A 25,825-nucleotide genomic window follows, 5' to 3' on the forward strand; every position below is an offset into this window, starting at 1 on the left:
TCTTGATTTTGGCAATTTTCTTGAAGAACCAGCTCCTGCTTCCATTGATTCTTTCTATTGTTTTTTTTCTTCTCGATTTTATTCATTTCTGCTCTAATCTTTAATGTGTCTCTCCTTCTATTGACTTTGGGCCTCATTTGTTCTTTTTATAGTTTCATTAATTGTGACTTTAGACTGTTCATTTTGGATTGTTCTTCTTTCCTGAGGTAGGCCTGTATTGCAATATACTTCTCTCTTAGCAAGACCTTCACTGTGTTTCACAGACTTTGCAGTGTTGTATTATTGTTATCATTTGTCTACATATATTGCTTGATCCCTGTTTTTATTTGGTCATTGATCCTTTGATTATTAAGAAGCATGTAGTTAAGTCTCCATGTGTTTGTGGGCCTTTTTGTTTTCTTTGCGTCATTTATTTCTAGTTTCATACCTTTGTTGTCTGAGCAGCTGGTTGGTACAATTTCAATCTTTTTGAATTTACTGAGGCTCTTTTTGTGGTCTAGTATATGATCTTTTCTTGAAAATGTCCCATATGCACTTGAGAAGAATGTGTATCCTGCTCCTTTTAGGTGAAGTATTCTGTAGATGTCTGTTAGGTTCATTTGCATTAATGTTGTTCAGTGCCTCTGTCTCCTCACTTATTTTCTGTCTGGTTGATCTGTCCTTCAGAGTGAGTGGTGTGTTGAAGTCTCCTAAAATGAATGATTGCATTCTATTTCCCCCTTTAATTCTGTTAGCATTTGTTTCGTATATGTAGGTGCGACTGTGTTGGGTGCATAAATATTTATAATGGTTATATCCTCTTTTGTATTGACCCCTTTATCATTATGTAATGTCCTCCTCTGTCTCTTGTGACTTTCTATGTTTTGAAGTCTATTTTGTCTGATACAAGTACTGCAACTCCTGCTTTTTTCTCCCTATTAGTTGCATGAAATATCTTTTTCCATCCCTTCACTTTTAGTCTGTGTATGTGTTTGGGTTTAAAGTGAGTCTCTTGTAGGTAGCATATAGACAAGTCTTGTTTTTTACCCATTCTGTGACTCTGTGTCTTTTGATTGGTCCATTCAGTCCATTTACATTTAGGGTGTTTATTGATAGATATGTACTTATTGCCATTGAAGGCTTTAGATTCATGATTAGCAAAGGTTCAAGGGTAACTTCTTTACTATTTAACAGTCTAACTTAACTCACTTAGTATACTATTACAAACACAATCTAAAGTGGTTTTTTCCCATCCTTTTTATTCCTCCTCCATTCCTTTTGTATTAGGTATCATACTCTCTACTATTTGTATCTGTGACTCACTTTGGGAGTAGTTTATTTAATTTTGCATTTGTTTAGTAATTAATTAGTCTACTTCCTTTTCTGTGGTTCTGTTTTCTCTGGTTACAGCTATTTAGCCTTAGGAACACTTCCGTCTATAGCAGTCCCTCCAAAATACACCATAGAGAAGATTTGTGGAAGGTAAATTCTCTCAGCTTTTGTTTATCTGGAAATTGTTTAATCTCTACTTCGAATTAAATGATAATATTGCTGGATAGAGTATTCTTGGTTTGAGTCCCTTCTGTTTCATTGCATTAAACATATAATGCCACTCCCTTCCGGCCTGTAAGGTTTCTGTTGAGAAGTCTGATGATAACCTGATGGGTTTTCCTTTGTATGTGATCTTTTTTCTCTCTCTGGCTGCTTTTAATAGTCTGTCCTTATCCTTAATCTTTTCCATCGTAATTATTATATGTCTTGATGTTGTCTTCCTTAGGTCCCTTTTTTTGGGAGATCTGTGAACCTTCATGGCCTGAGAGTCTGTCTCCTTCCCCAGACTGGGGATGTTTTTAGTAATTACCTCCTTAATTACAGTTTCTATCCCTTTTTCTCTCTTTTTCTGGTAGGCTTATAATGCAAATATTGTTCCGTTTGGATTGGTCGCACAGTTCTCTTAATATTCTTTTGTTCGTAGAGATATTTTTTTCTTTCTGTGCCTCAGCTTCTTTGCATTCCTATTCTCTAATTTCTATGTCATTTACCATCTCCTCTACTTCATCTGATCTGCTTTTAATTTCTGCCACTGTATTTTTCATTTCCAACAGTGTATTTTCAAAGTTTCTATCTCTTTCTTGAAGTCCTCCCTGAGGTTTTGAATATTTTTCTGTAGCTCTGTGAGTATGTTTGTTTTTTATTCTGAAATCTCTGGAAGATTGGTGAATTCAGTTTCATTTGGCCCTTTTTCTCATGTTTGTGGGATTTTGGTTTGAATGAGGTTCCTTTGATGTTTCATATTTGTATGTGTCGCCCTCTAGTGCCCAGAAACTCTACTCTGTGGAACTCCTTACCCCCTGGAGTGATGGTGGGGGTCGCAGGCAAGTGGCACTGGACCCTGCTAGGAGGAAAGAGTTCTTTCCTGCTTCCCAGTTGCAGTGCCTGCCTCCACTGCCATTGCCAATGGGCTGAGCATGCAGGGACGAGCCTTTATGCTATGCACTTGTAGCTGCCATAGGTGGGGCTGCCCTCTGGCTAGCCTAGAGCAATGACGAGGCATTTGGTTTTTGAGCCAGTGCTGGCTGGCAGGAAGGTGTAGCCAGCTGCATATCATGGTGGTGTGCCTTGGAACTGCATTGCCAGCCAGGGGGATGGAATGCCTTAAGTTCCTGAAATTCCCAACCTGCTGGATTGAGTGTGTCGGGAAAATTTTTTCCACCTGTCCTTTCTACTGATCAGCAAGCTCTCTGTAATCCTTGCCCTTTAGCAGCCCTCTCGCTGTTAGGAAGTCTCTCAGTGTGCCCACTTTTCTCCCAAAGCAGCTGGTTGTGGGTACCTGTTCTCCACCAGCAGCAGGAATCTCAGTCTCTCCAAGTATTCTACCTGTTTTTGCTTTACAACCCCAGTAATCTCCAGAGCACCATGTAATGTAGGTTTGTGCTTCCAGAGCAGATCTCCAGGGCTAGGTGTTCAGGAGTCCTCGGCCTCCACCTCCTCCCTGCTCCGTTTCTCTTCCTCCCTGCAGTGAGTTGGGGTGGAGGAAGGTCTTAGGTCCTGCCAAATCATGGCTTTGGTACTTTACCTGTTTCCATGAGTTCTTCTCTGTTCCCTAGGTTTAGGCAGTCTGCTGCAGCCTTCTTCCCTGTTGTTCTTTCGGGATTAGTTGTATTTACTATATTTTCATATTATATGTGGTTTTGGGAGGAGGTTTCTGTCTCACCTCTCATTCTGCCATCTTTAAGCCAATCTCTCTGTTTTGTTTTTTAATGGTCTCTATTTTTTTGTTGATCTTCTCATTTTGTTCATGCATTGTTTTCCTAGTTTCATTTAGTTGTCTTGTGTTTTCTTGTAGTTCACTGAATTTGTTTAACAGAATTATTCTGAGTTCTTTGCCATACAGTCCATAGACCTCTATTTAGGGTCAGTTATTGGAACTTACTAGGTGTAGTTTGATCCTAGAAGTTTACCTGATTCTTCATGGTCTTTGTATCTTTGCATTGGTATATGTTCTAAAGAATAAGTTCCATAGAGAGCTTTTATAGTAAACATTAGTTTATTATTTAAATAAGTACAAAATTGTCTATTATTTTAATCAATTTCAGTTCACTATATTTTTATGGCTTTATTTCTGGGTTCTCTATTCTGTGTCACTCATCTATATGTCTGTTCTGTTGTCATTTCCACCCTATCATGATTACTCTAACTTTAGTGTAAGTACTGAACTAGTGTGAGTCTTTTAACTTAATTTTCTTCTTCAATAATATATTAGATATTCTGGGCCTTTTGCCTTGTGATATAAACTTTTTGAATCAGTTTTTAAATATCTGAAAAAGAGCTTGGTGAGACTTTGATTCAGATTTTATTGAATCTAGAGATCAACTTGGGAAGAATGGAGGTCTTCAGTATTGAATGTCAGTACTCAATATCAACAATATTGAGTCTTTCATTCTATAAACACAGAGTATCTCTCCATATATTTAGATTTTTCATTTCTTTCACCAGAATTTTGTAGTTTACTGTATTTCAACCTTGTGCATATTTTGTTAGATATATAGCTAAGTATTTAATATTTTTGGTGCTACTGTAAAGTGCTACTATACTTTAAACTTCGAATTTCAGTTGTTTCTTGCTAGTGTATCTAGAAGCTATTGACTTTTGCACATTAACCTTACATTCTGCAACCTTGCTATACTTTCTGATTCATTCCAAGAGAGTTTTTGGATTTTTTTATAGAAACAGTTGTGTCATCTGTGAACACAATTATCTTTTTTCCTTCCCAAACTCTATACTATTTGTCTGTCTATTATCTATCTATCTATCTATCTATCTATTTATCATTTATCTATCATTTAATCTATCTATCTATATCTCTGTATCTGCAGACCTACCTACCTACCTACCTACCTATATATCTTATCCTACTACACTAGCTAAGATTTCCAGTATCATATTTTATAGGAGTAGTGAGAGGACATAATTTCCTGTTAAAGTTTCAAATTATAGAGTGAAAGTGTCCAGTTTCTCACCATTAAGTATGATAACTGTAGTGTTCTTTTGTAGATATAATTTATCAAATGGAAAAAGTTGCCTTCTGTTCCTTGCTTACTGAGTTTTTGTTGTGAATGATAGCTGGATTTTGTCAAATGGTTTTTCTCTATCAATTGATATGATCATATTTTGTTTCTTTAGCCTGTAGATGTGATGGAGTACATTGGTAAATTTTCTAATGTTAAACCAGTCTTGAATACCTAAAATATTTCCCATCTGGTCATAGTGTATAGTTCTTTTTATTCATTGTTGGAGTTTATTTGCTAATATTTTGTGGAGGATTGTTGCATGAGAGATATTGGTCTGCCTTGTAATATCTGATTTTGGTTTTAGGGTAAGGTTGGCCTTCCATAATTACTTAAGAAGTGTTCCCTCTGCTTCTATTTTTCAGAAAATATTGTGGAGAATTAATATAATTTCTTCCTTAAATGTTTGCTGAAATTTATCAGTAAAATAATCTGAGCCTGGTATTTTCTGTTTTGGGATGTTATGAAGATTGGCTTAATTTCTTTTTACAGAGCCCTATTCAGATTATAAATTTCTCTTTGTGTGAGTTTTGGTATATTGTGTCTTTCAAGGAATTGGTCCATTTCAGCTAAGTTATCAAATTTGTTGACACAGAGTTGTTCATAGTATTCCTTTATTATTGTTTTCTATGTTTTTTAATAGTAGTTCTGACCCATCTTTCTAACACAGATAATCTGTGTCTTCTCTCTGTTAGTTGGATAGCTTGGCTAGAGATTTGTTAACATTATTAATCTTTCCAAAGAAACAGCTTTGGTTTCTCTAGTTTTCTTATTTTTAGTTTCTTCTCTAATATTTTTTTCATCTACTTGTTTTAGGCTTAAATGTTCTGCTTAGTTTCCTAGGTTGGAAACTTACAGTGATTAATTTTAGATATTTTCTAATATATTCATTCAATGCTATAAGTTTCCCTTTAATCACTGCTTTTGCTTAAATCACACATATTTTGATAATTTGTGTTTTATTTTCATTTAATTCAAAATATTTTAAAATTTCTCTTGAAACTTCTTTGACATATGTTACTTAAAAGAATGTTCTTTAATTCCAAATATTTTGAGACTTTTTCCCCAACTTTCTTTAGAATTGATTTGTAGTTTAATTCCATTGTGGTCTAAGAATATAGTTGGTATGGTTCCTATTTAAAATTTGTTAAGGTGTGTTTTGTGGCCTGAAATATGGTCTGTCTTGGTGAATAGTCTATGCAAGCTTGAGAAGAATGTATATTTTGCTGCTCTTGGATGGAGTATTCTATAAATGTCATTTGGATCCAGTTGATTGATTGTGCTGTTCAGGTCTACTATACCCTTACTGATTTTTATTCCTGTTTCATCTGTCAATAACAGTTGTTCCTCCTTATCAATAGGAAATATGTTCCAAGACTCCCAGTGGATGTCTGAAACTACAGATAATACTAAACCCTATGTAAACCGTGTCTTTTTCTTTATATACATACCTACAATAAAGTTTAATTTATAAAGTAGGCACAGTAACAATGACTGATAAAATAGAGCAATTATAACAATATACTATAATGAAAGTTATATGAGTGTGGTATCTCTCAAAAAATATCTCACTGTACTATATTTACTTTTCTTCTTGTGATTATGTGAGATGCCTATGTGATGAGATGAAGTGAAGTGAATGACATAGATATTGTGACATAGTGTTAGGCTTCTACTGACCATTATCAGAAGGAGAATCATCTCCTTTCCATCTTTGATTGACCATAGGTGAAACCACAGTAAATGAAACTGCAGATAAAGTGGGGCTACTATACTGAAAATGGGGTGCGGAAGTCCCAGTTATAATGGTGGATTTATGTATTTCCTCTTGCATTTCTATCAGCTTTTGACTCAAAAGTTCTGATACTCAGTTGTTAAAGCATACATGTAGGATTTTTGTCTTTTTGGATAATTGACCCCTTTATTGTTAAATAATGTCATTCTTTATCCCTGAGAATTTTCCTTTTTCTAAAGCATGTTTTGTCTGAAATCAATATAGCTAGCCCAACTTCCTTTTGATTCCTATTAGCATGCTATATCTTTTAACATCCATCTCTAAATTTTAACCTAGCTGGGTCTTTATAGTTAAAAAAAAATAGTAGATTTTTATGTCAACATAGAGTTAGGTCTTGTATTTTTATCCACTCTGACAATCACTATCTTTTAACTTATGTATTTAGACTATATTTAAAGTGATTTCAGCATATTGTACTATCTTTTTATATTATCAAATGGTAACTACACTTATGGTAAGCATTTATTAATGTATGTAATTGTTGAATCACTATGTTATATACCTGGAACCAATATAATATTGTATATGAACTATATTTCAATTTAAAAAGTATGAGAAGTTAAAAAAATAAATTTTCTGATTATTGATGTAGTTGAATTAATATCTACCATTTTGGTAAGTTTATTATTTGTTGTACTTTGTTTCTTTACGCTCTCTTTCTTTCCCTTCTCTGGTTTTGATTGAACATTTTAAATGATTGCATTTGATCTTTTCTTACAGCTTTAAAAATTTTTTTTTATTTAAAAAAAAAGTTTAGTGGATGCTCTAAAGTTTTAATATAAAATTATAAATAAAATGTATTTAATTATATACATATGTATATATGGTTATGTATTGTTAACCTATACATATGTATATATATGCATGTATATATTAATAATTTTTAAATTAATGTTATAAATAATGTAAGTCTACTTTCAGATAATAATAACTGCCTCTTATGTAGTGCAGGTACCTTTGTAACAGCATACTTTGAATTCTTCATTCCTTTCCTTTATGGAACTGCTGTTCTTCCTTTTATTTAGCCATTAATCAGCAATATCTTGTTACTATTTTTACTTTTTAACAGTTATCTTTTATATTATAAAGAATAAGAAAAACAGACTCAATTTTTGCTTTCTTTATTCCTTTTCTGATACTCTTCCTTTCTTTATGTATATCTAAGTTTTGGACCTATAACATTTTCCTTTTCCATGAAGAACTTCTCTAACATTTCTTGCAGTACAGGTCTACTGATAATAAATTTCCTCAGTTTTGGTTTGTTTGAGAAATTATTTTTTTAATTTATCTTTAAATTTATGAAGAATAATTTTACTAGATATAGAATTTGCATGGTTTCTGATCAGAAATTGCTGTTATTCCCACCCTTGTTGCTCTAGAAGTAAGATATTTTCTTCCTCTGGCTTCTTTGAAGATTTTCATTGTTTTTTTTTAGTCTTCTGTAGTTTGAATGTTATATACATAGGTGTAGATTGTTATTCTCTGGACTTCCTGGGTTTGTGGTTTGGTGTCTGTCGTTTATTTTGGAAAATGCTTGGTCATTATTAATTAAGATAATTATTCTGATCCACTCTGTCTTTATTCTACTTACGGTATTCATATTACATATATATTATGTCTTCAGATATTGTTCTAGAGTTAATGGGTATTTTATCCTGTATTGTGTTTTGTTTTTTTTTCTTTTCATTTTTTTCTCTGCATTTCAGTTTGGGAAGTTTCCATTGACCTATCATCAAGCTCACCTTTTTCCTAGGTGTGTCCAGTCTACTGATGAGACTATTAAAGGCATCCCACATTTCTGTTACAGTATTTTTGATTTCTAGAATTTCCTTTTGATTTTTTCATAGACTTTTCATCTCCCCACATTACCTATCTGTTCTTCCATATTATCTATTCTTTGCATTAGATCCCTTAATATATAAATTGGAATTATTTTATATTTCATATTAACTCCATAATTTGTGTCATATCTTAGCCTAGTCTTGAAGCTTATTTTGTCTCCTTTCACTGTTTCAGCATCCCTTGCAATTTTTTATTTAAAGCCAGATTTGATGTATTGGATAATATGGACTGGGATAAGGTCCTTAATGTGAATGGACATTCTGTTAATAATTGCTAATAAATGAATGAATAATGAAAGTATTGTAGGGTGTACCTCTAAAAAGAAACCCATGGTTCTTTGAAGCTTTTATATACTTTTAAAGAAGCAAATGAACTTACTTTTTTCTGGTGTGGAAACATTTTTAGTCAATGGAACATGACTGAACATTTTACTCACAGTTGATTAAGCTTTCAATGCTGTGTAGTGCTATTGTTATTTACACAAACTAGTAATACTGTCTATGATAATATTATTTTCTTATTTTTTCACTTTCATATTAGACTTTGTGAATCATATAATTTTTATATTTTTCTAAATAGAACATGTTGCAATTATTATTTAAATGATATCCATTATTATATTTTAATAAATATTACATTTTGGTTAGGGCCAGTAAGATGCCAAAATTATGTTATCTGTCTGTGCACACATGCATACATGCATGTACACACACACACATATAGCTATTATATATAAAATAAACATTTTCATATATAGGCAGTCACTTATATACAAATGTTCTCATAGTAGCTAAAACAATGTTAAGAATATAAATATATTTTAGAAAAGTTACAATAAAGTCTAACAATTAAATTATTTCAGTAATTAAGTCTTTGCCATGATATGTACTAATGACAAAAAGTTGGTAAGACCAGTCAGATAATTGCAATATTAAGTATCTGGAGTTACAGAATAAAGTAAATGTATGTGTACATGTGTATGTGTTTTAGAAATAATAACCTAGTGACGTAGAACTTACTATCAACTTAGGATCTTTGATAAGGCATTTCCTTCGCTGTACTGAAAAAACACAGAAATGTATTTGTAGGCTGACACCATCGTACTAATTGGTTGATATGTATTTCAGCTGCCATAAACTCATTCAGTCAAAATTTATCTGTAGCACAAGGAAGAATGTAATGGCAAAAATGTCTTCCAGCTACCTTCCCTATTTTTGCTCTGATTATTATACATACCCACACCTGTACACCATATCTAAAATCTTCATATATCTCTTATGGCTTGTTTCCATCTCTACAGCTAGATGAAAGGAAAAAAGTGTAAAGTAATAGTAGAAAAGATGTAAATATATTTCAGTGATTTCATTGGCTTTGGAAACCCAACTTTCAACTCAGAATTGTTTATACTAAATATGAACATTTCTTTACACAGGCATGAAAAAGTCTAGGTCCTAGATTCTGCCCGGCAACCTGTCATTAAATATCTTCCTATATAAGTTCAGAATCTTGAGTTCACTTAATTCAAAATTATATGTAAAGTCAAAATTAGAAATAAATTTCAAGCTCTGTTTTAGAAAATACATGAGCAAATTGTAGTAACTGTCCTATTGGATGACTATTAAATCTAAAAAATTTGCTACGTGTGTAAAGAAAGCTCTGAATGCATCTCTTAAATTTTCTCTTTGCTTTATTATAATAAGTGATTTACAGCCAAGATCAGTTATGAATAAGAACAGTTCAAAGAGATTACAAATGGAAAATAATACTGAAGAAAACTATTCCTTACTTTCCTTGTATTTTTGTGCTAAAATGGGAAGGCTTAGTTTTGTGTTTTTCTTTGGAACACTCTTTTTTTATCAAGGTATTATTGATATACACTCTTATGAAGGTTTCACATGAAAAAACAATGTGGTTACTACATTCACCCTTATTATCGTGTCCCCCCCCATACCCCACTGCAGTCACTGCCCATCAGTATAGTAAGGTTCCACAGAGTTGCTATTTGCAGGAAGGCTTAGTTTTGAGATTTTATAGTTGTCACAATTTAGACTATAATTAACTCATCACTTTTTAAAATTACTTTTTAAATGAGAAATTTATTCATATTTAAGAACATTATAGAACTTATTCTCTATTTCTGTAATTGTATATATTTATCTTTTTGAAGAACTAAGTGATCATCTATTTGTCCCTTTAGTGGCAGAATTTAAAAATACATGCTCTATGTGTTGGTGATTGTTTAACAAAGTATAAAGTTTAAGGTACCATGATTATCTAACAAAAACAATGCTGATATATTGGCAATGCAGTAAAAGTAAAATTGCTTAGATACAAAATTGAATTAAGCATTTTTAGATTTCTTTAGCCATCTAGATCTTCTGTCTGGTTTGAAAACATCTGTTACAATTTAAAAAAGAAATCCAGACTAAATGTATATTAAACTTATACTCAGTAGTCTATGTTTACTCTTATTCATTCTTACAAATCTTCCAAAAGAACCACTAAGAACTGCACCAAAATCAAGAGTAAGATACTATTTTGTGGTACAAAATATACTACTTTCACAGTATGAAGTAGTCATACAATATAAGGTGAAATTATTCAAAATGTAATGACAAATGAGCTGCCTCTTATATATCATAAAAAATAAAAAGACAATAGAAATTCTTTCCACATATACATACACACACACACACACACACACACACACACACACACACACACACATATATATATGTATATATATATATATATATATATACTAAATATGAACATTTCCTTACACAGGTATGAAAAAGTCTAGGTCCTAGATTCTGCATATATATACATACACACACCATGTATCATATTCCTTATATATGTCATATATAAGGAAATTTTGTTTTGTTAAATATGGCTGTTTCAAAGGAAAGGTATCATTTGCATATAAAACTAGTTTACTATGGAAAAATTCGAGAGAAGCATATGTGTCAATAGATTGATATGTATGATAAACTGAGTTACAGAAGTTTGATTTAATAAATAACCTTTATGCACAATCCCTCAGTGTCTATATAGTAACTGCCTTGTCTTTGGTGATGACACTTATTTCAACCCAAACTCTCCCCTTTTCTTTTATTACTTATATAACATTATACATTTTTATTACATTATTAACCATCAAGGGAGCATACACCTATGATACTTCCCAAATTCTCATGGTTTACAGTTGATAAGTTGTAGTCTTTCATTCATGCAAAATTTGATTCTGGAGACTTACTGAGCACCTACTATAATTACTTAAAATAGAGTCTATTGTGGATACAGTGATGAAAACAAAGTTCCTATCCCAAAGGAACACACCTTTTTTATTCTCTTTTCTGTTTCCTACTCTTGATTAATTTCCTGACTCTTGATCCATTAATTTAAGAACATCTAATTCAGTCACATTCACAAGTCAAAATAAAAAGCAAAACTGCTAGGCCAGGGTTATGTAGTGTTAATGGTATATCTTTATGAAGGAAAATAAGAAATACAGGAATTTTTAAATTTAGGCATAATAGAATCAGAACCATTTACCTGTAGAGCATTTTGATAATACTTAAAAGTTTCTTTTAGAACCTCTTACATAACTTTCACTGATCTTTTCCACTAGTCAACCTGCTTTTCTTCAAGTACTGTAAATTTTCAGAAAAATTTAAAATATATGCCATTTTGTTTATTTGTTAATTTTAGCAGTGTTGTTATATAATGTTTTTCCTTTCAGAGGCACAAATTACAGTCTGTAAAATAAGTTAAATAGGTTTATGGGAGCTATCCTGGACATGTAATAGTAATTACACCATTATTTCTGGAGTAAAATTTTCAAGGTCCTCAAAATCAGCTTTAAACTTTTTTAGAGCTAAGTCAATTTACAAAGCCAACTTGGCTATCTTGTGTAATTGGTCTGAGAGGAAAATTTAATTGCTGTCTTAGATCAAAGTATTCTTTATATACTCAGATACATATAATTAATTATATAGACATTTTCTTTTAAATGTTTTCCTTTGAAATATTCTGTATATGTGTATATATTCATGTGTGTGACTGTATGTGTATGTATAAAGACTCTTCTGAAGAGACTCACAATATTAATGAAACAGGATACAAAAGATCATTGATATGGTTCCAGAATTGATATTGTAACTAATCTTTAAAAAATTACTAGTTGTCAAGTTTTACTGTAGCATCAAAAAGAAAAAATCCACAAGCCACAGCAATCAGACAAGCAAAAGAAATGAAAGGCATCCAAATTGATTAAGAAATAAAACTGTCACTCTTTGTAGATGTCATGATACTATATATAGAAAACCCTAAAGATTCCACTAAAAACTATTAGAGCTATAAACAGGCTCAATAAAGTTGCAGGATATAAAATCAATATACAGAAATATGTTATATTTCTTACACTAATAGCAAACTAGCAGAAAGAGAAAGCAAGAATACAATTCCACCCATAATTGAATCAATAGAATAAAATACCTAGGAATAAACAAGGAGGTTAAAGACTGTACTCTGAAAACTTCAAGACATTGATGAAAAAAATTGAAGAAGACACAAATAATGGAAAGCTATTCAATGCTCATGGATAGGAAGAATTAATATTGTCAATGAAAAATGGCCATCTTGCCCAAAGCAATTTAAGATTCAATGCCATCCCCATCAAAATATCACTGGCATTTTTCAATGAATTAGAAGAGATAACCCTAAAATTTATGTGAAACTATGAAAGATTTGGAATAGCCAAAGCAATCCTGAGAAAGAAGAAGAAAGCTGGGGGTATCACTGTCTATGATGTCAAGCTCTACTACAAAGCCACAGTGATTAAAATAGTATGGTATTGGCACAAGAACAGATATATGGATTAATATAACAGAATAGAGAGCCCAGAAATAAACCCATGCATATATGGTCAATTAATATATGACAAAGGAGGCAAGAATATACAATTGGGAAAAGACAGTTTATTCAATAAATGTTTGGAAAGCTGGACAGCTACATACAAGAGACTGAAACTGGATCACTGTCTAACACTATACACAAAAGTGAACCTGAAATAGATTTAAGACCTAAATATAAGACATGAAATCATACAATTCTTAGAAGAGAACATTTATGTTTCTTTTCTTATTTTTCTTACTGGTTTTTGGTGCTAGCTTAGAGGAAAAGGGGAAGAACTCGACAGTGTAGAAAAAAGAGTGTCCTTTAATTCTCAGTGACGAACAGAAATAATAAGATAATGAGAAAGGAAATTTATGGTCTTTACTTGTGTACACTGAGAGATTTACTTGAAAGTCTTCAACAATTTAGTTCCTGGTAAGGAAACCAATCAAAAGCCTTTTTTTTTATTAAGGTATCATTGATATACACTTTCAAAAGCCTTTTTAAAAAATAGATATTAAATTATTAATGATGAATGTTATTAAATATTTAATAGTATTAAATAAATTAGTGAATTATTGAGTCATCAAATATAATAATAATAAGTAATTATTATTAATAGGTATCAAGAATTTGAGCTTCCTTTTCTGAATAATTGAGATACTTTGAAGTATTGTGATTTCAAGATTACTTAGCCAATTAACATATCCATAATTGGTCATGTTAACCTAATCAACTACAAGTTCTCTTTCTTGGATTTGAGATTTAAGTTTACCCTGCTAATAAGCTAGTAAGTAAGCCTATTACTGTTGCGTGGATCCTAGCAAAAGACATGATATTCCTAGGTCAGAGACAAAGGATTTTATTATTTACAGCACAAAAAACAACATACACATCAGCAGTTTTATTTCGGTTCCTTTGGCCCATAATCCCACAGAGGCAACACAATATGCCCAAATAAATGCCGTGCTGGGTTTGCACCAAAACTAAAACATTGAGCTTGGGGAATCTACCATTTTTATAGCAAGCAGTAGGTAAATCTCTTTTTGTCCAGAGGAAGATGTTACCTCGTTTCTCAAAGATATCCTGAGAACTGGCCTGGGTAAAGGAAAGCTTTGCAGACTTGGCATACCCAACAAAATGTGGGAATCACAGGAAGCTGAAGGGGACTGTCTTTCCCAATCTCTTAGTATCTCCTCTCTCTCTCTCTCTCTCTCCCTCTCTGTTCTTGTCTCTGTCTCTCTCTGTTTCTGTCTCTTTCTCTCATCTCTGTTTACAAAACTCCTCAAATAAGAATCATTAGCTTTATGTAATCTGAACTGTTTTACTAAACACACAAAACCAACCATGTAAGTGTTTTCTTGTTATCACTGTTCATTCATAGAGTGAGCCTCCTCAGGTTCACCAGCTTTTTGTTTTCTTTTCTTCTTTTATAAAATTATAATTTTGAAACTCAAGAGCAGAAAATTGAGTTTATTTTACATGTATCTAATGTATCATCCACGTGTCTATTTATCTTTACTTCTTGGTCCAACATTATTATCAACTGCAGCAAGGACTCTTCTTGTTTAAAATATATATTTATTTCTGTATTCCCATTCTTAATTCTCATTTCTTTCTTTCCATAGATAGCTACTCTAATAAATTTGATATGTATATTTGAATCCATATGTATCCTTGTAAAGTATTTCAGGTTGTTTTGTATGCGTACATGTTTATCTTTTAACTTCTTAAGAGTTTGAAATGGTTTGAAACTTACAGAAAAATGATACAGTAGAAAGATTTCCCATGTGCCCTATACTCAGATTCAAATATTGTTCAGATTTTTTCACATTTCTTTGGTCTCTTTCTTTATTTGTACATGTATTTTTTTCTCAAACTATTTGAGAGTAAGTTGTAGACATGTCCCTTTTCCCCAAGTATTTCAACATCTGTTTCCTAAGAAGAAAAGATAATCTCATATATAACCACAGTACAATTATCAAATTACAAAAAATAACATTACCACACTACTATTATGTAATATATAGTACACATTCATATTTCATCACTGTCCCAGCAATGTCCTTTATAACCTGTTTCCTTGACTGCCCCATGTTTCTATTGCATTTGGTTTTGCCTCTTTAGTCTTTAATCTGGAACAATTCCTTTGCCTTTTTTGGTTTTCTGAGGGTATGTTTGTAATTTTTGTTAATTTATATATGATATAGTGCTCTAGATCTTGTTTCTTTTCTTAAATTTTTTCACTGTTTTTAAGATCCACTCATATTTATGTGTAGACATCTATTTTGTTTGCTGCTTCCAACTTCTGCTTAGTATTCCATAATATGCATCTGCCAAAGTTTACTTTTCCATTCCCCAGTGACAGACACCTAGATTGTCTTCAAATCCTTGTATCATAAATAATTCTGTCATGAACATCCTTATACATGTTCCCTTTGGGAATATTTCTGGGATATAGATCCAAGAATAGTATTGCTGGGTCATAATGTATCTGCCTATTTAATTTGACTAAGTGCTGTTGAACTGCTCTCCAGAACACCTGCCCTGGCCAGGCTACAGCTGTTGTACACTAAGATCCCAGTCGTTCTACACCACTGCCAACACTTATTCCTAGGTAACATCCTAATTTTTGTCAGTATTATAATTTTTAAATGGACTCTTGATTATTCTCTGATCACTTCTTTTGTCAAATGAATGAGTTTCACTTCTTTTGCCAAACTCTTCAGTGATAGGGTTTCCTCAGGAGGAAAATTTTATACTTAAAATGTACATAAAAAATATTTATGTTTTATACTCTGGCCCAATTTACCTGAAGAGGGATCTTTTGATGTGGATGTCATGAATAGCAATTGTAAGTTCTCCTTTCACTTAAGGTCGCTGTCAGTGAACTATTTGATGTTGGTCAGGTCATTTCTAGGACTTCTTATGTTTGAAATTTAAACTCCAAAGGTATACATTCTCTTAGACAACTGGAACCTAAGTGTTCAGATTTCCTTCTTCAGATACTTGAATTCATTAGTTTTCAGTTTTTTCCCTTAGATACTTCTAAAAGAACTTTAAAAAATATATACCCTATTGTGTATTTTTCAGTTGATATCTAAAATTTTTTATTTTGTGTTTTAAGTAATTACAAAGGATAGAATTCCCGGAGTGCTGCAAAGAGCATGTGAAAAATAAAATTGTTACCTCTTTTAAATAGATCCAATTGAATCTAAATACCATAGTATTTTGCTAACTGTCAGTAATATTCATACAATAGCATCAACCTTTAAGAGAATATAGAATATCCAGTTTATTGAGTTACAAATTTATAGTAATGAGCTTTTTAAGTAAACCTTTAGCTGATTGTTTTGACAGAATATATGTCTAAGTCAACAAAGCATAAACCCCACCATCATGTTCCTAGAAGACTATTGAGAGTATGATTCCAGTGTGTTGATGTCAAGTGAAAAACTAAATATTGGTGTTCTTGGAAGGTTGTTTAGTGTTTTAATTTAGGGCTTTGGATAGTCCCTTACAGTTCTCATCCTTTTCTTGTACACTTCTTTTCTTGCTTTGCTTCCTCCACCTGAGTGACTAGTTCCTTCTCCCTGCCCCCATATATAAACATTTATGTCTTCATTTTAGCTCTTTTATATTGTATTTATGAAGGCCAGTTCACTCAGCTTCCTAAACACATCTCAAATCTAATCCCACCTCTCTATCCCGTGCCCTAGTTCAGATCTACATCATTTCTCAATTGATAATGATCTACCATGTGCTCTTACTGGCACCATTCTTTTTCTACTCCAGTGTCTCCACTATAGAATTACTACTGTAATGACCTGTCTAAAACACAGATCAATTCCCTATTTTATACTCAGAAATCTTCAGTTACTCTAACAAATCTTCAATGTCTCTACACCACCATTGTGGTTTTAATTTGCATTGTGGAGCATCTTTTCATGTGTCTGTTGGCCATCTGAATTTCTTCTTTGGAGAATTGTCTCTTTATATCCTCCGCCAACTTTTTTATTGGGTTATTTGCTTTTTTGGGTGTTGAGGCATGTGAGTTCTTTATATATTTTGTATGTTAACCCCTTGTTGGATGTGTCATTTACGAGTATATTCTCCCACACTGTAGGATGCCTTTTTGTACTGTTAATGGTGTCCTTTGCCATACAAAAACTTTTCAGTTTGATAAGGTCTCATTTGTTCATTTTTGCTTTTGTTTCCCTTGCTCGAGGAGATGCGTTCTGGAAGAAGTTGCTTATACTTATATGTAGGAGTTTTTTGCCTATGTTGTCTTCTAAGAGTTTTATGGCTTCATGACTTACATTCAGATCTCTGATCCATTTCGAGTTTACTTTTGTGAGTGGGGTTAAAAAATAATCCAGTTTCAATCTCTTGCATGTAGCTGTCCAGTTTTGCCAACACCAGTTGTTGAAGAGGCTGTCATTTGTCTATTGTATGTCCATGACTCCTTTATCATATATTAATTGACCATATGTGGTTGGGTTTATATCAGGGCTTTCTAGTCTGTTCCATTCGTCTATGGGTCTTTTCTTGTGCCAGTACCAAATTGTCTTGATTACTGTGGCTTTGTAGTAGAGCTTGCAGTTGGGGAGCATAATCCCCTCAGCTTTATTCTTCCTTTTGAGAATTGCTTTCACTATTCAGGGTCTTTTGTTGTTTCATATGAATTTTAGAACAATTTGCTCTAGTTCATTGAAGAATGCTGTTGGTATTTGATAGGAATTACATTGAATCTGTAGATTGCTTCAGGCAGGATGGCCATTTTGACAATATTAATTGTTCTAATCCATGAGCATCTGATGTGTTTCCATTTATTGGTATCTTCTTTAATTTCTCTCATGAGTGTCTTGTAGTTTTCAGAGGCTAGGTCTTTCACTTCCTTGGTTAGGTTTATTCCTAAGTATTTTATTCTTTTTGATGCAACTGTGAATGGAATTATTTTCCTTATTTCGCTTTCTGCTAGTTCATCGTTAGTGTGTAGGAATGCAGCAGATTTCTATGTATTAATATTGTATCCCACAATTTTGCTGAAGTCAGATACTAGATCTAGGAGTTTAGGAGTGGATTCTTGAGGGATTTTTATGTACAATATCATGTCATCTGCAAACAGTAATAGTTTAACTTCTTCCTAGTCAATCTGGATGCCTTTTATTTCTGTGTGTTTTCTGATTGCTGTGGCTAGGACCTCCAGTACTATGTTGAATAGAAGTGGGGAGAGTGGGCATCCTTGTCTTGTTCCTGATCTTAAAGGAAAAGCTTTCAGCTTCTCCCTGTTCAGTATGATGTTGGCTGTGGGTTTTTCATATATGGCCTTTATTATGTTGAGGTACTTGCCCTTTATACCCATTTTGTTGAGAGTTTTTATCATGAATGGATGTTGAATTTTGTGGAATACTTTTTCAGCATCTATGGAGATGATCATGTGGTTTTTGTCCTTCTTTTTGTTGATGTGGTGGATGATGTTGATGGATTTTCGAATATTGTACCATGCTTGCATCCCTGGGATGAATCCTACTTGATCATGATGGATGATCTTTTGATGTATTTTTGAATTTGGTTCGCTAATATTTTGTTGAGTGTTTTTGCATCTATGTTCATAAGGGATATTGGTCTGTAATTTTCTTTTTTTGTGGTGTCTTTGCCTGGTTTTGGTATTAGAGTGATGCAGGCTTCATAGAATGAGTTTGGAAGTATTCCGTCTTCTTCTACTCTTTGGAAAACTTAAAAGAGGATGGGTATGAGGTCTTCACTAAATGTTTGATAAAATTCAGCAGTGAAGTCATCTGGTTCAGGAATTTTTCTCTGAACTACTTTTTTGATTACCAGTTCAATTTCATTGCTGGTAATTGGTCTGCTCAGATTTCCTGTTACTTTCTGGGTCAGCCTTGGAAGGTTGTATTTTTCTAGAAAGTTGTCCATTTCTTCTAGGTTATCTAGTTTGTTAGCATATAATTTTTCATAGCATTTGCTAATAATTCTTTGTATTTCTGTGGTGTCTGTCGTGATTTTTCCTTTCTCATTTCTGATTCTGTTTATGTGTGTGGATTCTCTTTTTCTCTTAATAAGTCTGGCTAGGGGTTTATCAATTTTGTTTATTTTCTCAAAGAATCAGCTCTTGCTTTCTTTGATTCTTTCTATAGTTTTATTCTTCTCAATTTATTTATTTCTGCTCTAATCTTTATTATGTCCCTCCTTCTACTGACTTTGGGCCTCATTTGTTCTTCTTTTTCTAGTTTTGTTAATTGTGAGTTTAGAATGTTCAAATGGGATTGCTTTTGTTTCCTGAGGTAGGCCTGTATTGCAATATACTTTTCTCTTAGCACAGACTTCACTGCATCCCACAGATTTTGTGGTGTTGAATTAGTGTTGTTATTTGTCTCCATATATTGCTTGATCTCTGTTTTTATTTGATCATTGATCCATTGGTTATTTAGGAACATCTTGTGAAGCCTCCATGTGTTTGTGGGATATTTCATTTTCTTTGCATAATTTATTTCTAGTTTCATACCTTTGTGGTCTGAGCAGCTGGTTGGTACAATTCCAATGCTTTTGAATTTACTGAGGCTCTTTTTGTGGCCTAGTATATGATTTATTCTTGAAAATGTTCCATGTGCACTTGAGGAGAATGTGTATTCTGCTTTTGGGGGTAGAGTTCTGTGGATGTTTGTTAGGTCCATCTGTTCTAATGTGTTGTTCAGTGCCTCTGTCTCCTTACTTATTTTCTGTCTGGTTAATCTGTCCTTCAGAGTGAGTGGAGTGTTGAAGTTTCCTAAAGTGAATGATTGGATTCTATTTCCCCTTTTAATTCTGTTAGTATTTGTTTCACATACGTAGGTGCTCCTGTGTTGGGTGCATAGATATTTATAACTGTTATATTTTCTTGTTGGATTGACCCCTTAATCATTAAGCAATATCCTTCTTTGTTTCTTGTGACTTTCTATGTTTTGAAGTCTATTTTGTCTGATACAAGTACTGCTACTCCTGCTTTATTTCTCCCTATTAGTTGCATGAAATATCTTTTTCCATCCCTTCACTTTTAGTCTGTGAATATCTTTGGGTTTAAAGTGAGTATCTTGTAGGCAGAATATAGATGGGCCTTGGTTTTTAATCCATTCAGTGACTCTATGTCTTTTGATTGGTGCATTCAGAGCATTTACATTTAGGGTGATTATGGATAGGTATGCTTATTGCCATTGCAGACTTCAGATTCGTGATTACCAAAGGTTCAAGGTTACCTTCCATACTATCTTAAGAGTCTAACTTAACTCACTTAATATGCTATTACAAACACAATCTAAAGGTTCTTTTTTTCTCCTCCATTTTCTTTCTCCACCATTCTTTATATATTAGGTATCATATTCTGTACTCTTTGTCTATCCCTTGATTTACTTTGGGGATAGTTGATTTAATTTTGCATTTGCTTAGTAATTAACTCTTCTACTTTCTTTACTGTAGTTTTATTACCTCTGGTGTCAGCTATTAAACCTTAGAAACACTTCTATCTGTGGCAGTCCCTCCAAAATACACTGTGGAGGTGGTTTGTGGCAGGTAAGTTCTCTTAGCTTTTGCTTGTCTGGAAATTGTTTAATCCCTCCTTCAAATTTAAATGATAATCCTGCCAGATAAGGTATTCTTGGTTCGAGGCCTTCTGCTTCATTGCATTAAATACATCATGCCACTCCCTTCTGGCCTGTAAAGTTTCTGCTGAGAAGTCTTATGATAGCCTGATAGGCTTTCCTTTATATGTAATCTTATTTCTCTCTCTGACTTCTTTCAATAGTCTGTCTTTATCCTTGATCTTTGCCATTCTAATTACTATATGTCTTGATGTTTTCTTCCTTGGGTCCCTTGTGTTGGGAGATCTGTGCACCTCCATGGCCTGAGAGACTATCTTCTTCCCCAGATTGGGGAAGTTTTCAGCAATTACCTCCTCAAAGACACTTTCTTTCCCTTTTTCTCTGTCTTCTTCTTCTGGTACCCCTATAATGCTAATATTGTTCTGTTTAGATTGGTCACACAGTTCTCTCAATATTCTTTCATTCTTAGAGATCCTTTTTTCTCTGTGCCTCAGCTTCTTTGTATTCCCCTTCTCTAATTTCTGTTTATCATCTCCTCCACACCATACCTAATTTGCTTTTAACACCCTCCATTGTGCTCTTCCATGATTGGATCTCTGACCAGAATTCATTCCTGAGTTCTTGAATATTTTTCTGTACCTCCATGAGCATGTTAATGATTTTTATTTTGAAATCCCTTTCAGGAAGATTTCATGAGATTGATTTCATTTGAATCTTTCTCAGGTGTTGTATTCATAATTTTACTTTGAACCAGATACTTTTGGCATTTCATATTTGTATATGGTGCCCTCTAGTGCCCAGAAACTGAATTCTCTGTAGCTGCTCAGCCCCTGAAGGGGATCACAGGGTTCAGTATTGGTGCCTGGGGGGAGGAAAGAACTGTTTCCGGCTTTCTGGCTGCTATGCCTGCCTCCACTACCAGAACCGTTGGGCCAAGCACACAGGTACAAGCCTCTATGCTTTGCATTTGTAGTTGCTGTAGATGGGGCTTTCCTCTGACTGGGCTAATGCCAGGGTAGGTTTTGCTGGTTTGTGAGCCAGGTGGGGCTGGCCGGGAGAAAGGCTCAGTAGGCTGCTTATCACTGAGGGTTCCTTGGAACTGTGTAGTTAGCCAGGGAGCTGAAGTGCCTGAAGATTGAGAAAGTTCCCAACATGCTGGGCAGAGTGCACCTGGACAATTTTGCCTATCTTTTCTTTCTCCTGAGGAGTAAGATCTGTGCAATCCTTACCCTTTAGCAGTCCTCTTGCTATTAGGAAGTCTCTCAGACTGCCCGCCTTTCTTTTGTCCCAGAGCAACTGGATATGGATCCCTGCTTTCCAGAAGCAGCTGGACTCTCAGTCTCTCTAGGTGTTCTGCCTGTCTTAGCTTTCCAACCACCTAATCATGAGTACCATGAAAGCACCATGAAATGTAGGTTTGTGCTCCCAGAGCAGATCTCTGGACTTAGGCATTCAGCATTCCCAGGCCTCCACTCCCTCCCTGCTCCATTTCTCTTCCTCCCACTGGTGAGCTGGGGTGGGGAACGGCTTGGGTCCCACCGGCCCATGGCTTTGGTACATTACCCTGTTCTGTGAGATTTATTATTTTCTCCAGGTGTATGCAGTTTGGTGCAGCTCTCCTTCTTGCTGCCCTTTCAGGATTAGTCATATTGATTATATTTTCATATTATATGCTGTTTTAGGAGGAAGCTTGTATCTCACCTCTCACGCCACTATGTTTAATCCTCCAAAAGTATTAATATTTACTTTTCCTTACTGCCTTGTATTTATCTGTCCTCAACTACTTTTCCAAATTTTCTGCAGCAACTATACTCATTTATTTTATGCTCTTGTCACATGTATTGCTTACTTATTTGAACACATATCATGGTACATTTATTAGCATATCCCAAAGGAGACATAATTTTATTCTTTAGTAATATATAACTTAAACTTATGGCTACTTGTGATGAAAGGCTATAATTTATTCATATGCAATTGGGTATATCCTTTACAGAAAAATTTTATGAGTTATCATTGAGATATGTTTTTAGACCATATTGACAATAGTATAATGCTTGGCTATAGGACACAGGGGGATATAGTGACAAAGAAAATTTGTGAAAAATGAAGGGAGGAATACAGAAAAACTCTAACCCATAATTCTTACATGTACCAAGATTTTTCCAAAAGGTTATTTTTTTTGATAATACATGTATATACAAAAATAAATTACATATGCATTTAATTTTCCTTTATCCATATAAATAAGAAAAAGAACTTTTGTGTTTGGCGCATAACCTAGAATTCTATGGATCATAACCATCTCTTTATAATTCCATTTTGGTCACAGCATAGTGAGATAGCATGAGGTCTAACATGTTGAAAGATATGTAGGCATGTTAAATTTAATCCTATATTTCCTTAGACTATCTAGTCTGTCTTGATGGAAGGCACATGTTCATAAGGGTAATAAGTAGACAAATAAAGAACTAGAAGGTGTATTAAAGGTATTTTGGTTTTACTTGTTTCTTATTTCTTTCTTTTACGTTCTTATGTTTCTTCCTTGTTAAAACAGTTTTGGTATGAACCATGATGGAATTGGAAATTCTTGCGGGACGAAAGACCATGAAGCAGCAAAACTTATGGCAGCTCACATTACTGCAAACACCAACCCTTTCTCCTGGTCTGCCTGCAGCCGAGACTACATCACCAGCTTTCTGGAGTAAGTAGTCTCTGGGGAGTGACAAGCTGCTCCAGAAGTAGGCTGTGGGCAGAGGCCTAACATGCAGTGCTTCAAACTTTGCATAATGACTAACTTTTATAGGGCCCAGATATTTTAGGCTGTTCCCCAAATACTTTAGCATATCATTGTGGCAATTTTTTTCCTTCCTATGCAAACAGAACTTACTGAGCGGGTTAGAGGAACTAGTGGGACCAAAGATGTAAGTGGGACTGATGGTGTGTCAGGAATGCTTGATAAACGGGAAGCAACATCAGAAAGAATATGACTTACGTATCTTAATAGAACATAGACCACACTTTAACTCAGTGATTATATATGTCATTTTGTTGTTGAAAAAGCTCAGTTCTATAGGAATGTCAAGGTTCTAATAGTAGCAAAAAACAACAACAACCAAAAAAGCAAACACCTGGTAAATGAAATTTATTAAGGGACTCATCTTTTCTATAGTTTGGCGACTTCTTTGCCAGTCCTTTGATGCGTATTGCAAAAGTCTGGTTATTTAAATGTAGAGAATATAAATTAGCTCAGGTATTTGATCTGTTTTAGGAAAGCAGAGGTCCTTCTACATCTCACTTGCATAGCACATCGGACTGGACTTTGGAAGCTGATAGACTTAGTCCTCCTTTCTAACTCTGTGACCTTGGGGGCAGCTCTTGATCTTCCTAATCTTCAGTGATCTAGATTTATTAAAATGAGCTAAGGGAATGATTCATACATCATTAGGTTTTTATGTATATAATTATGTATAATGCTATTCTGTTTATAAAATACTTGCTGGATATTCATTAAGTTGTAAATATTTTAAATAGTATTGAAGCCTTAAGCTTCATTGTTCTATCATTACTTTCAACTATTTTGTGCCCCTTTTTTTCTTGGGGTGGAGAGATTAAATACTCTGAGAAAGTCATACATAAAGCACAGGTGAGCAACAGAAATTCTTTTTAAAATCTGTCCTTGTTCAAAGTTCTTATTAATGTGATTATGGTGTAAAAGTTTTAAAATTCAGATAGGTTATATAGGATAGCATTATTCAGTAAGTCTGTTCATATCTGCTAATAGCCAGATCAAATTCTGAAAACTTATATATTTTTTAAAAGTCCAAACAATAGATTTTAATTATCTAGCACGATGCTTTGCTCAAAGATCAAAAAATAATCATTTAAAATGGGCTCCTTTGAATTATTTAATGTGATAATGAAGGTAAAGGAATTGAAAATTCATTTAACAATGTTGTTCTTCTGAAAAACTGTAATATAACCTAACAATTTTTATTCTTAGCAATAGATAATTTTAGCACTGTACTTGCCCAGTGCCAAAACTGGGTGAAGGGCTGTAAAAGAAAGACCACAGAGCATTTGTTTGACATCTTTTGGTGGTTTTTTAACACCAAGTACTGGCAATATCATTTTCCAAGATGTTTTTAATGACATCATAGTACCTAAATTTTAAACATTGTTGAAGATCTGCTCTCTCCAGAAATCAAGGCCAGACCTGAATGTCTCCTTAAATTGGCTCATGTTCTTATAATGGAATTTTAGTGTCTATCACCAGAAAGACAAACTGTGTAACATACTCAATATTCCTGTGCATTTTTGAAGGCTTCCTTCCTCTTGTTTTTTCAAGTAGCATTTTCTTTCTCCTCTATCCTGTTTCTATTGCGTATCCCATTTGCTAGGACTGTCTCTGTTTGCTAAATACAAGGGCCAGTTTTAATTTCTTGCCCAGACCCTGCCAAGTTGAAACTGTGTTAAAGCTGTTAAGACACTCAAAAAGGGAATCTTTACATTATGATAAATACAGTTAAGAAATCACCACTGGTTTGGTGAGAAATGTAAAATTATTACTAGTTGCAAAAAAGTGTTCAAATTAATTAAAAGCAGTAATCCACAAAGCATTAGTTAAGCCTTATTATCCTATGCATTTTGGATGTAAACATGATTAGTGTTGATAGGGTTCTAATGATCTTATTTATTCTATATTCTATAAAAATATTTCTGTTGCGCATCCTTACGGGAATGCTCACAAAATTAAAAGCATTATTAAAGGATAGATATGAAAGACCATGGGTAGAGATTTGGGGGAAAGTTGGCTTTTTGTTCCCTTTTAAATGATAAACCAAACAACTCTGATTACAATCTGACCAAGCAATAAAGGTTTTTTAAACACAACGCCCTTTAAAAAGGTCAGTTCACTGGAGCAAAAAGACATAATAGTAACTTTCTTGAACTTCTTTGTTCTTTTTATTAATGCAGTGGACTTAATTGCTTTAACAGCTACACGTGATATTTTTTAAAAATCCAGCGATATTTTGATCAGGGATTGAGGTTACATTTATGTTTTATAGTTGGCTCAAAGAGACTCATAACATTTTATTTTAGTTTCTCTTCTCAAGAAAAAGAAATCTTGAAAGATGAATTGTTTA

At 33.6% G+C, this 25,825-nt stretch overlaps 1 protein-coding gene across 2 annotated transcripts in view; it reads left to right on the forward strand.

The window, feature by feature from the left end:
* ADAMTS6 (ADAM metallopeptidase with thrombospondin type 1 motif 6) overlaps window positions 1-25,825 on the forward strand; it is a 324,257-nt gene that overhangs the window by 156,182 nt on the left and 142,250 nt on the right. For both annotated transcript variants that reach the window (XM_073235705.1, XM_073235710.1), the window contains exon 10: window positions 23,236-23,382. In XM_073235705.1, the coding sequence (XP_073091806.1) occupies window positions 23,236-23,382 (147 nt within the window). The remainder of the gene's footprint in view (window positions 1-23,235; window positions 23,383-25,825) is intronic.

This window comes from Manis javanica, chromosome 1, assembly GCF_040802235.1.
Source record: "Manis javanica isolate MJ-LG chromosome 1, MJ_LKY, whole genome shotgun sequence".
NCBI lineage: Eukaryota > Metazoa > Chordata > Mammalia > Pholidota > Manidae > Manis > Manis javanica.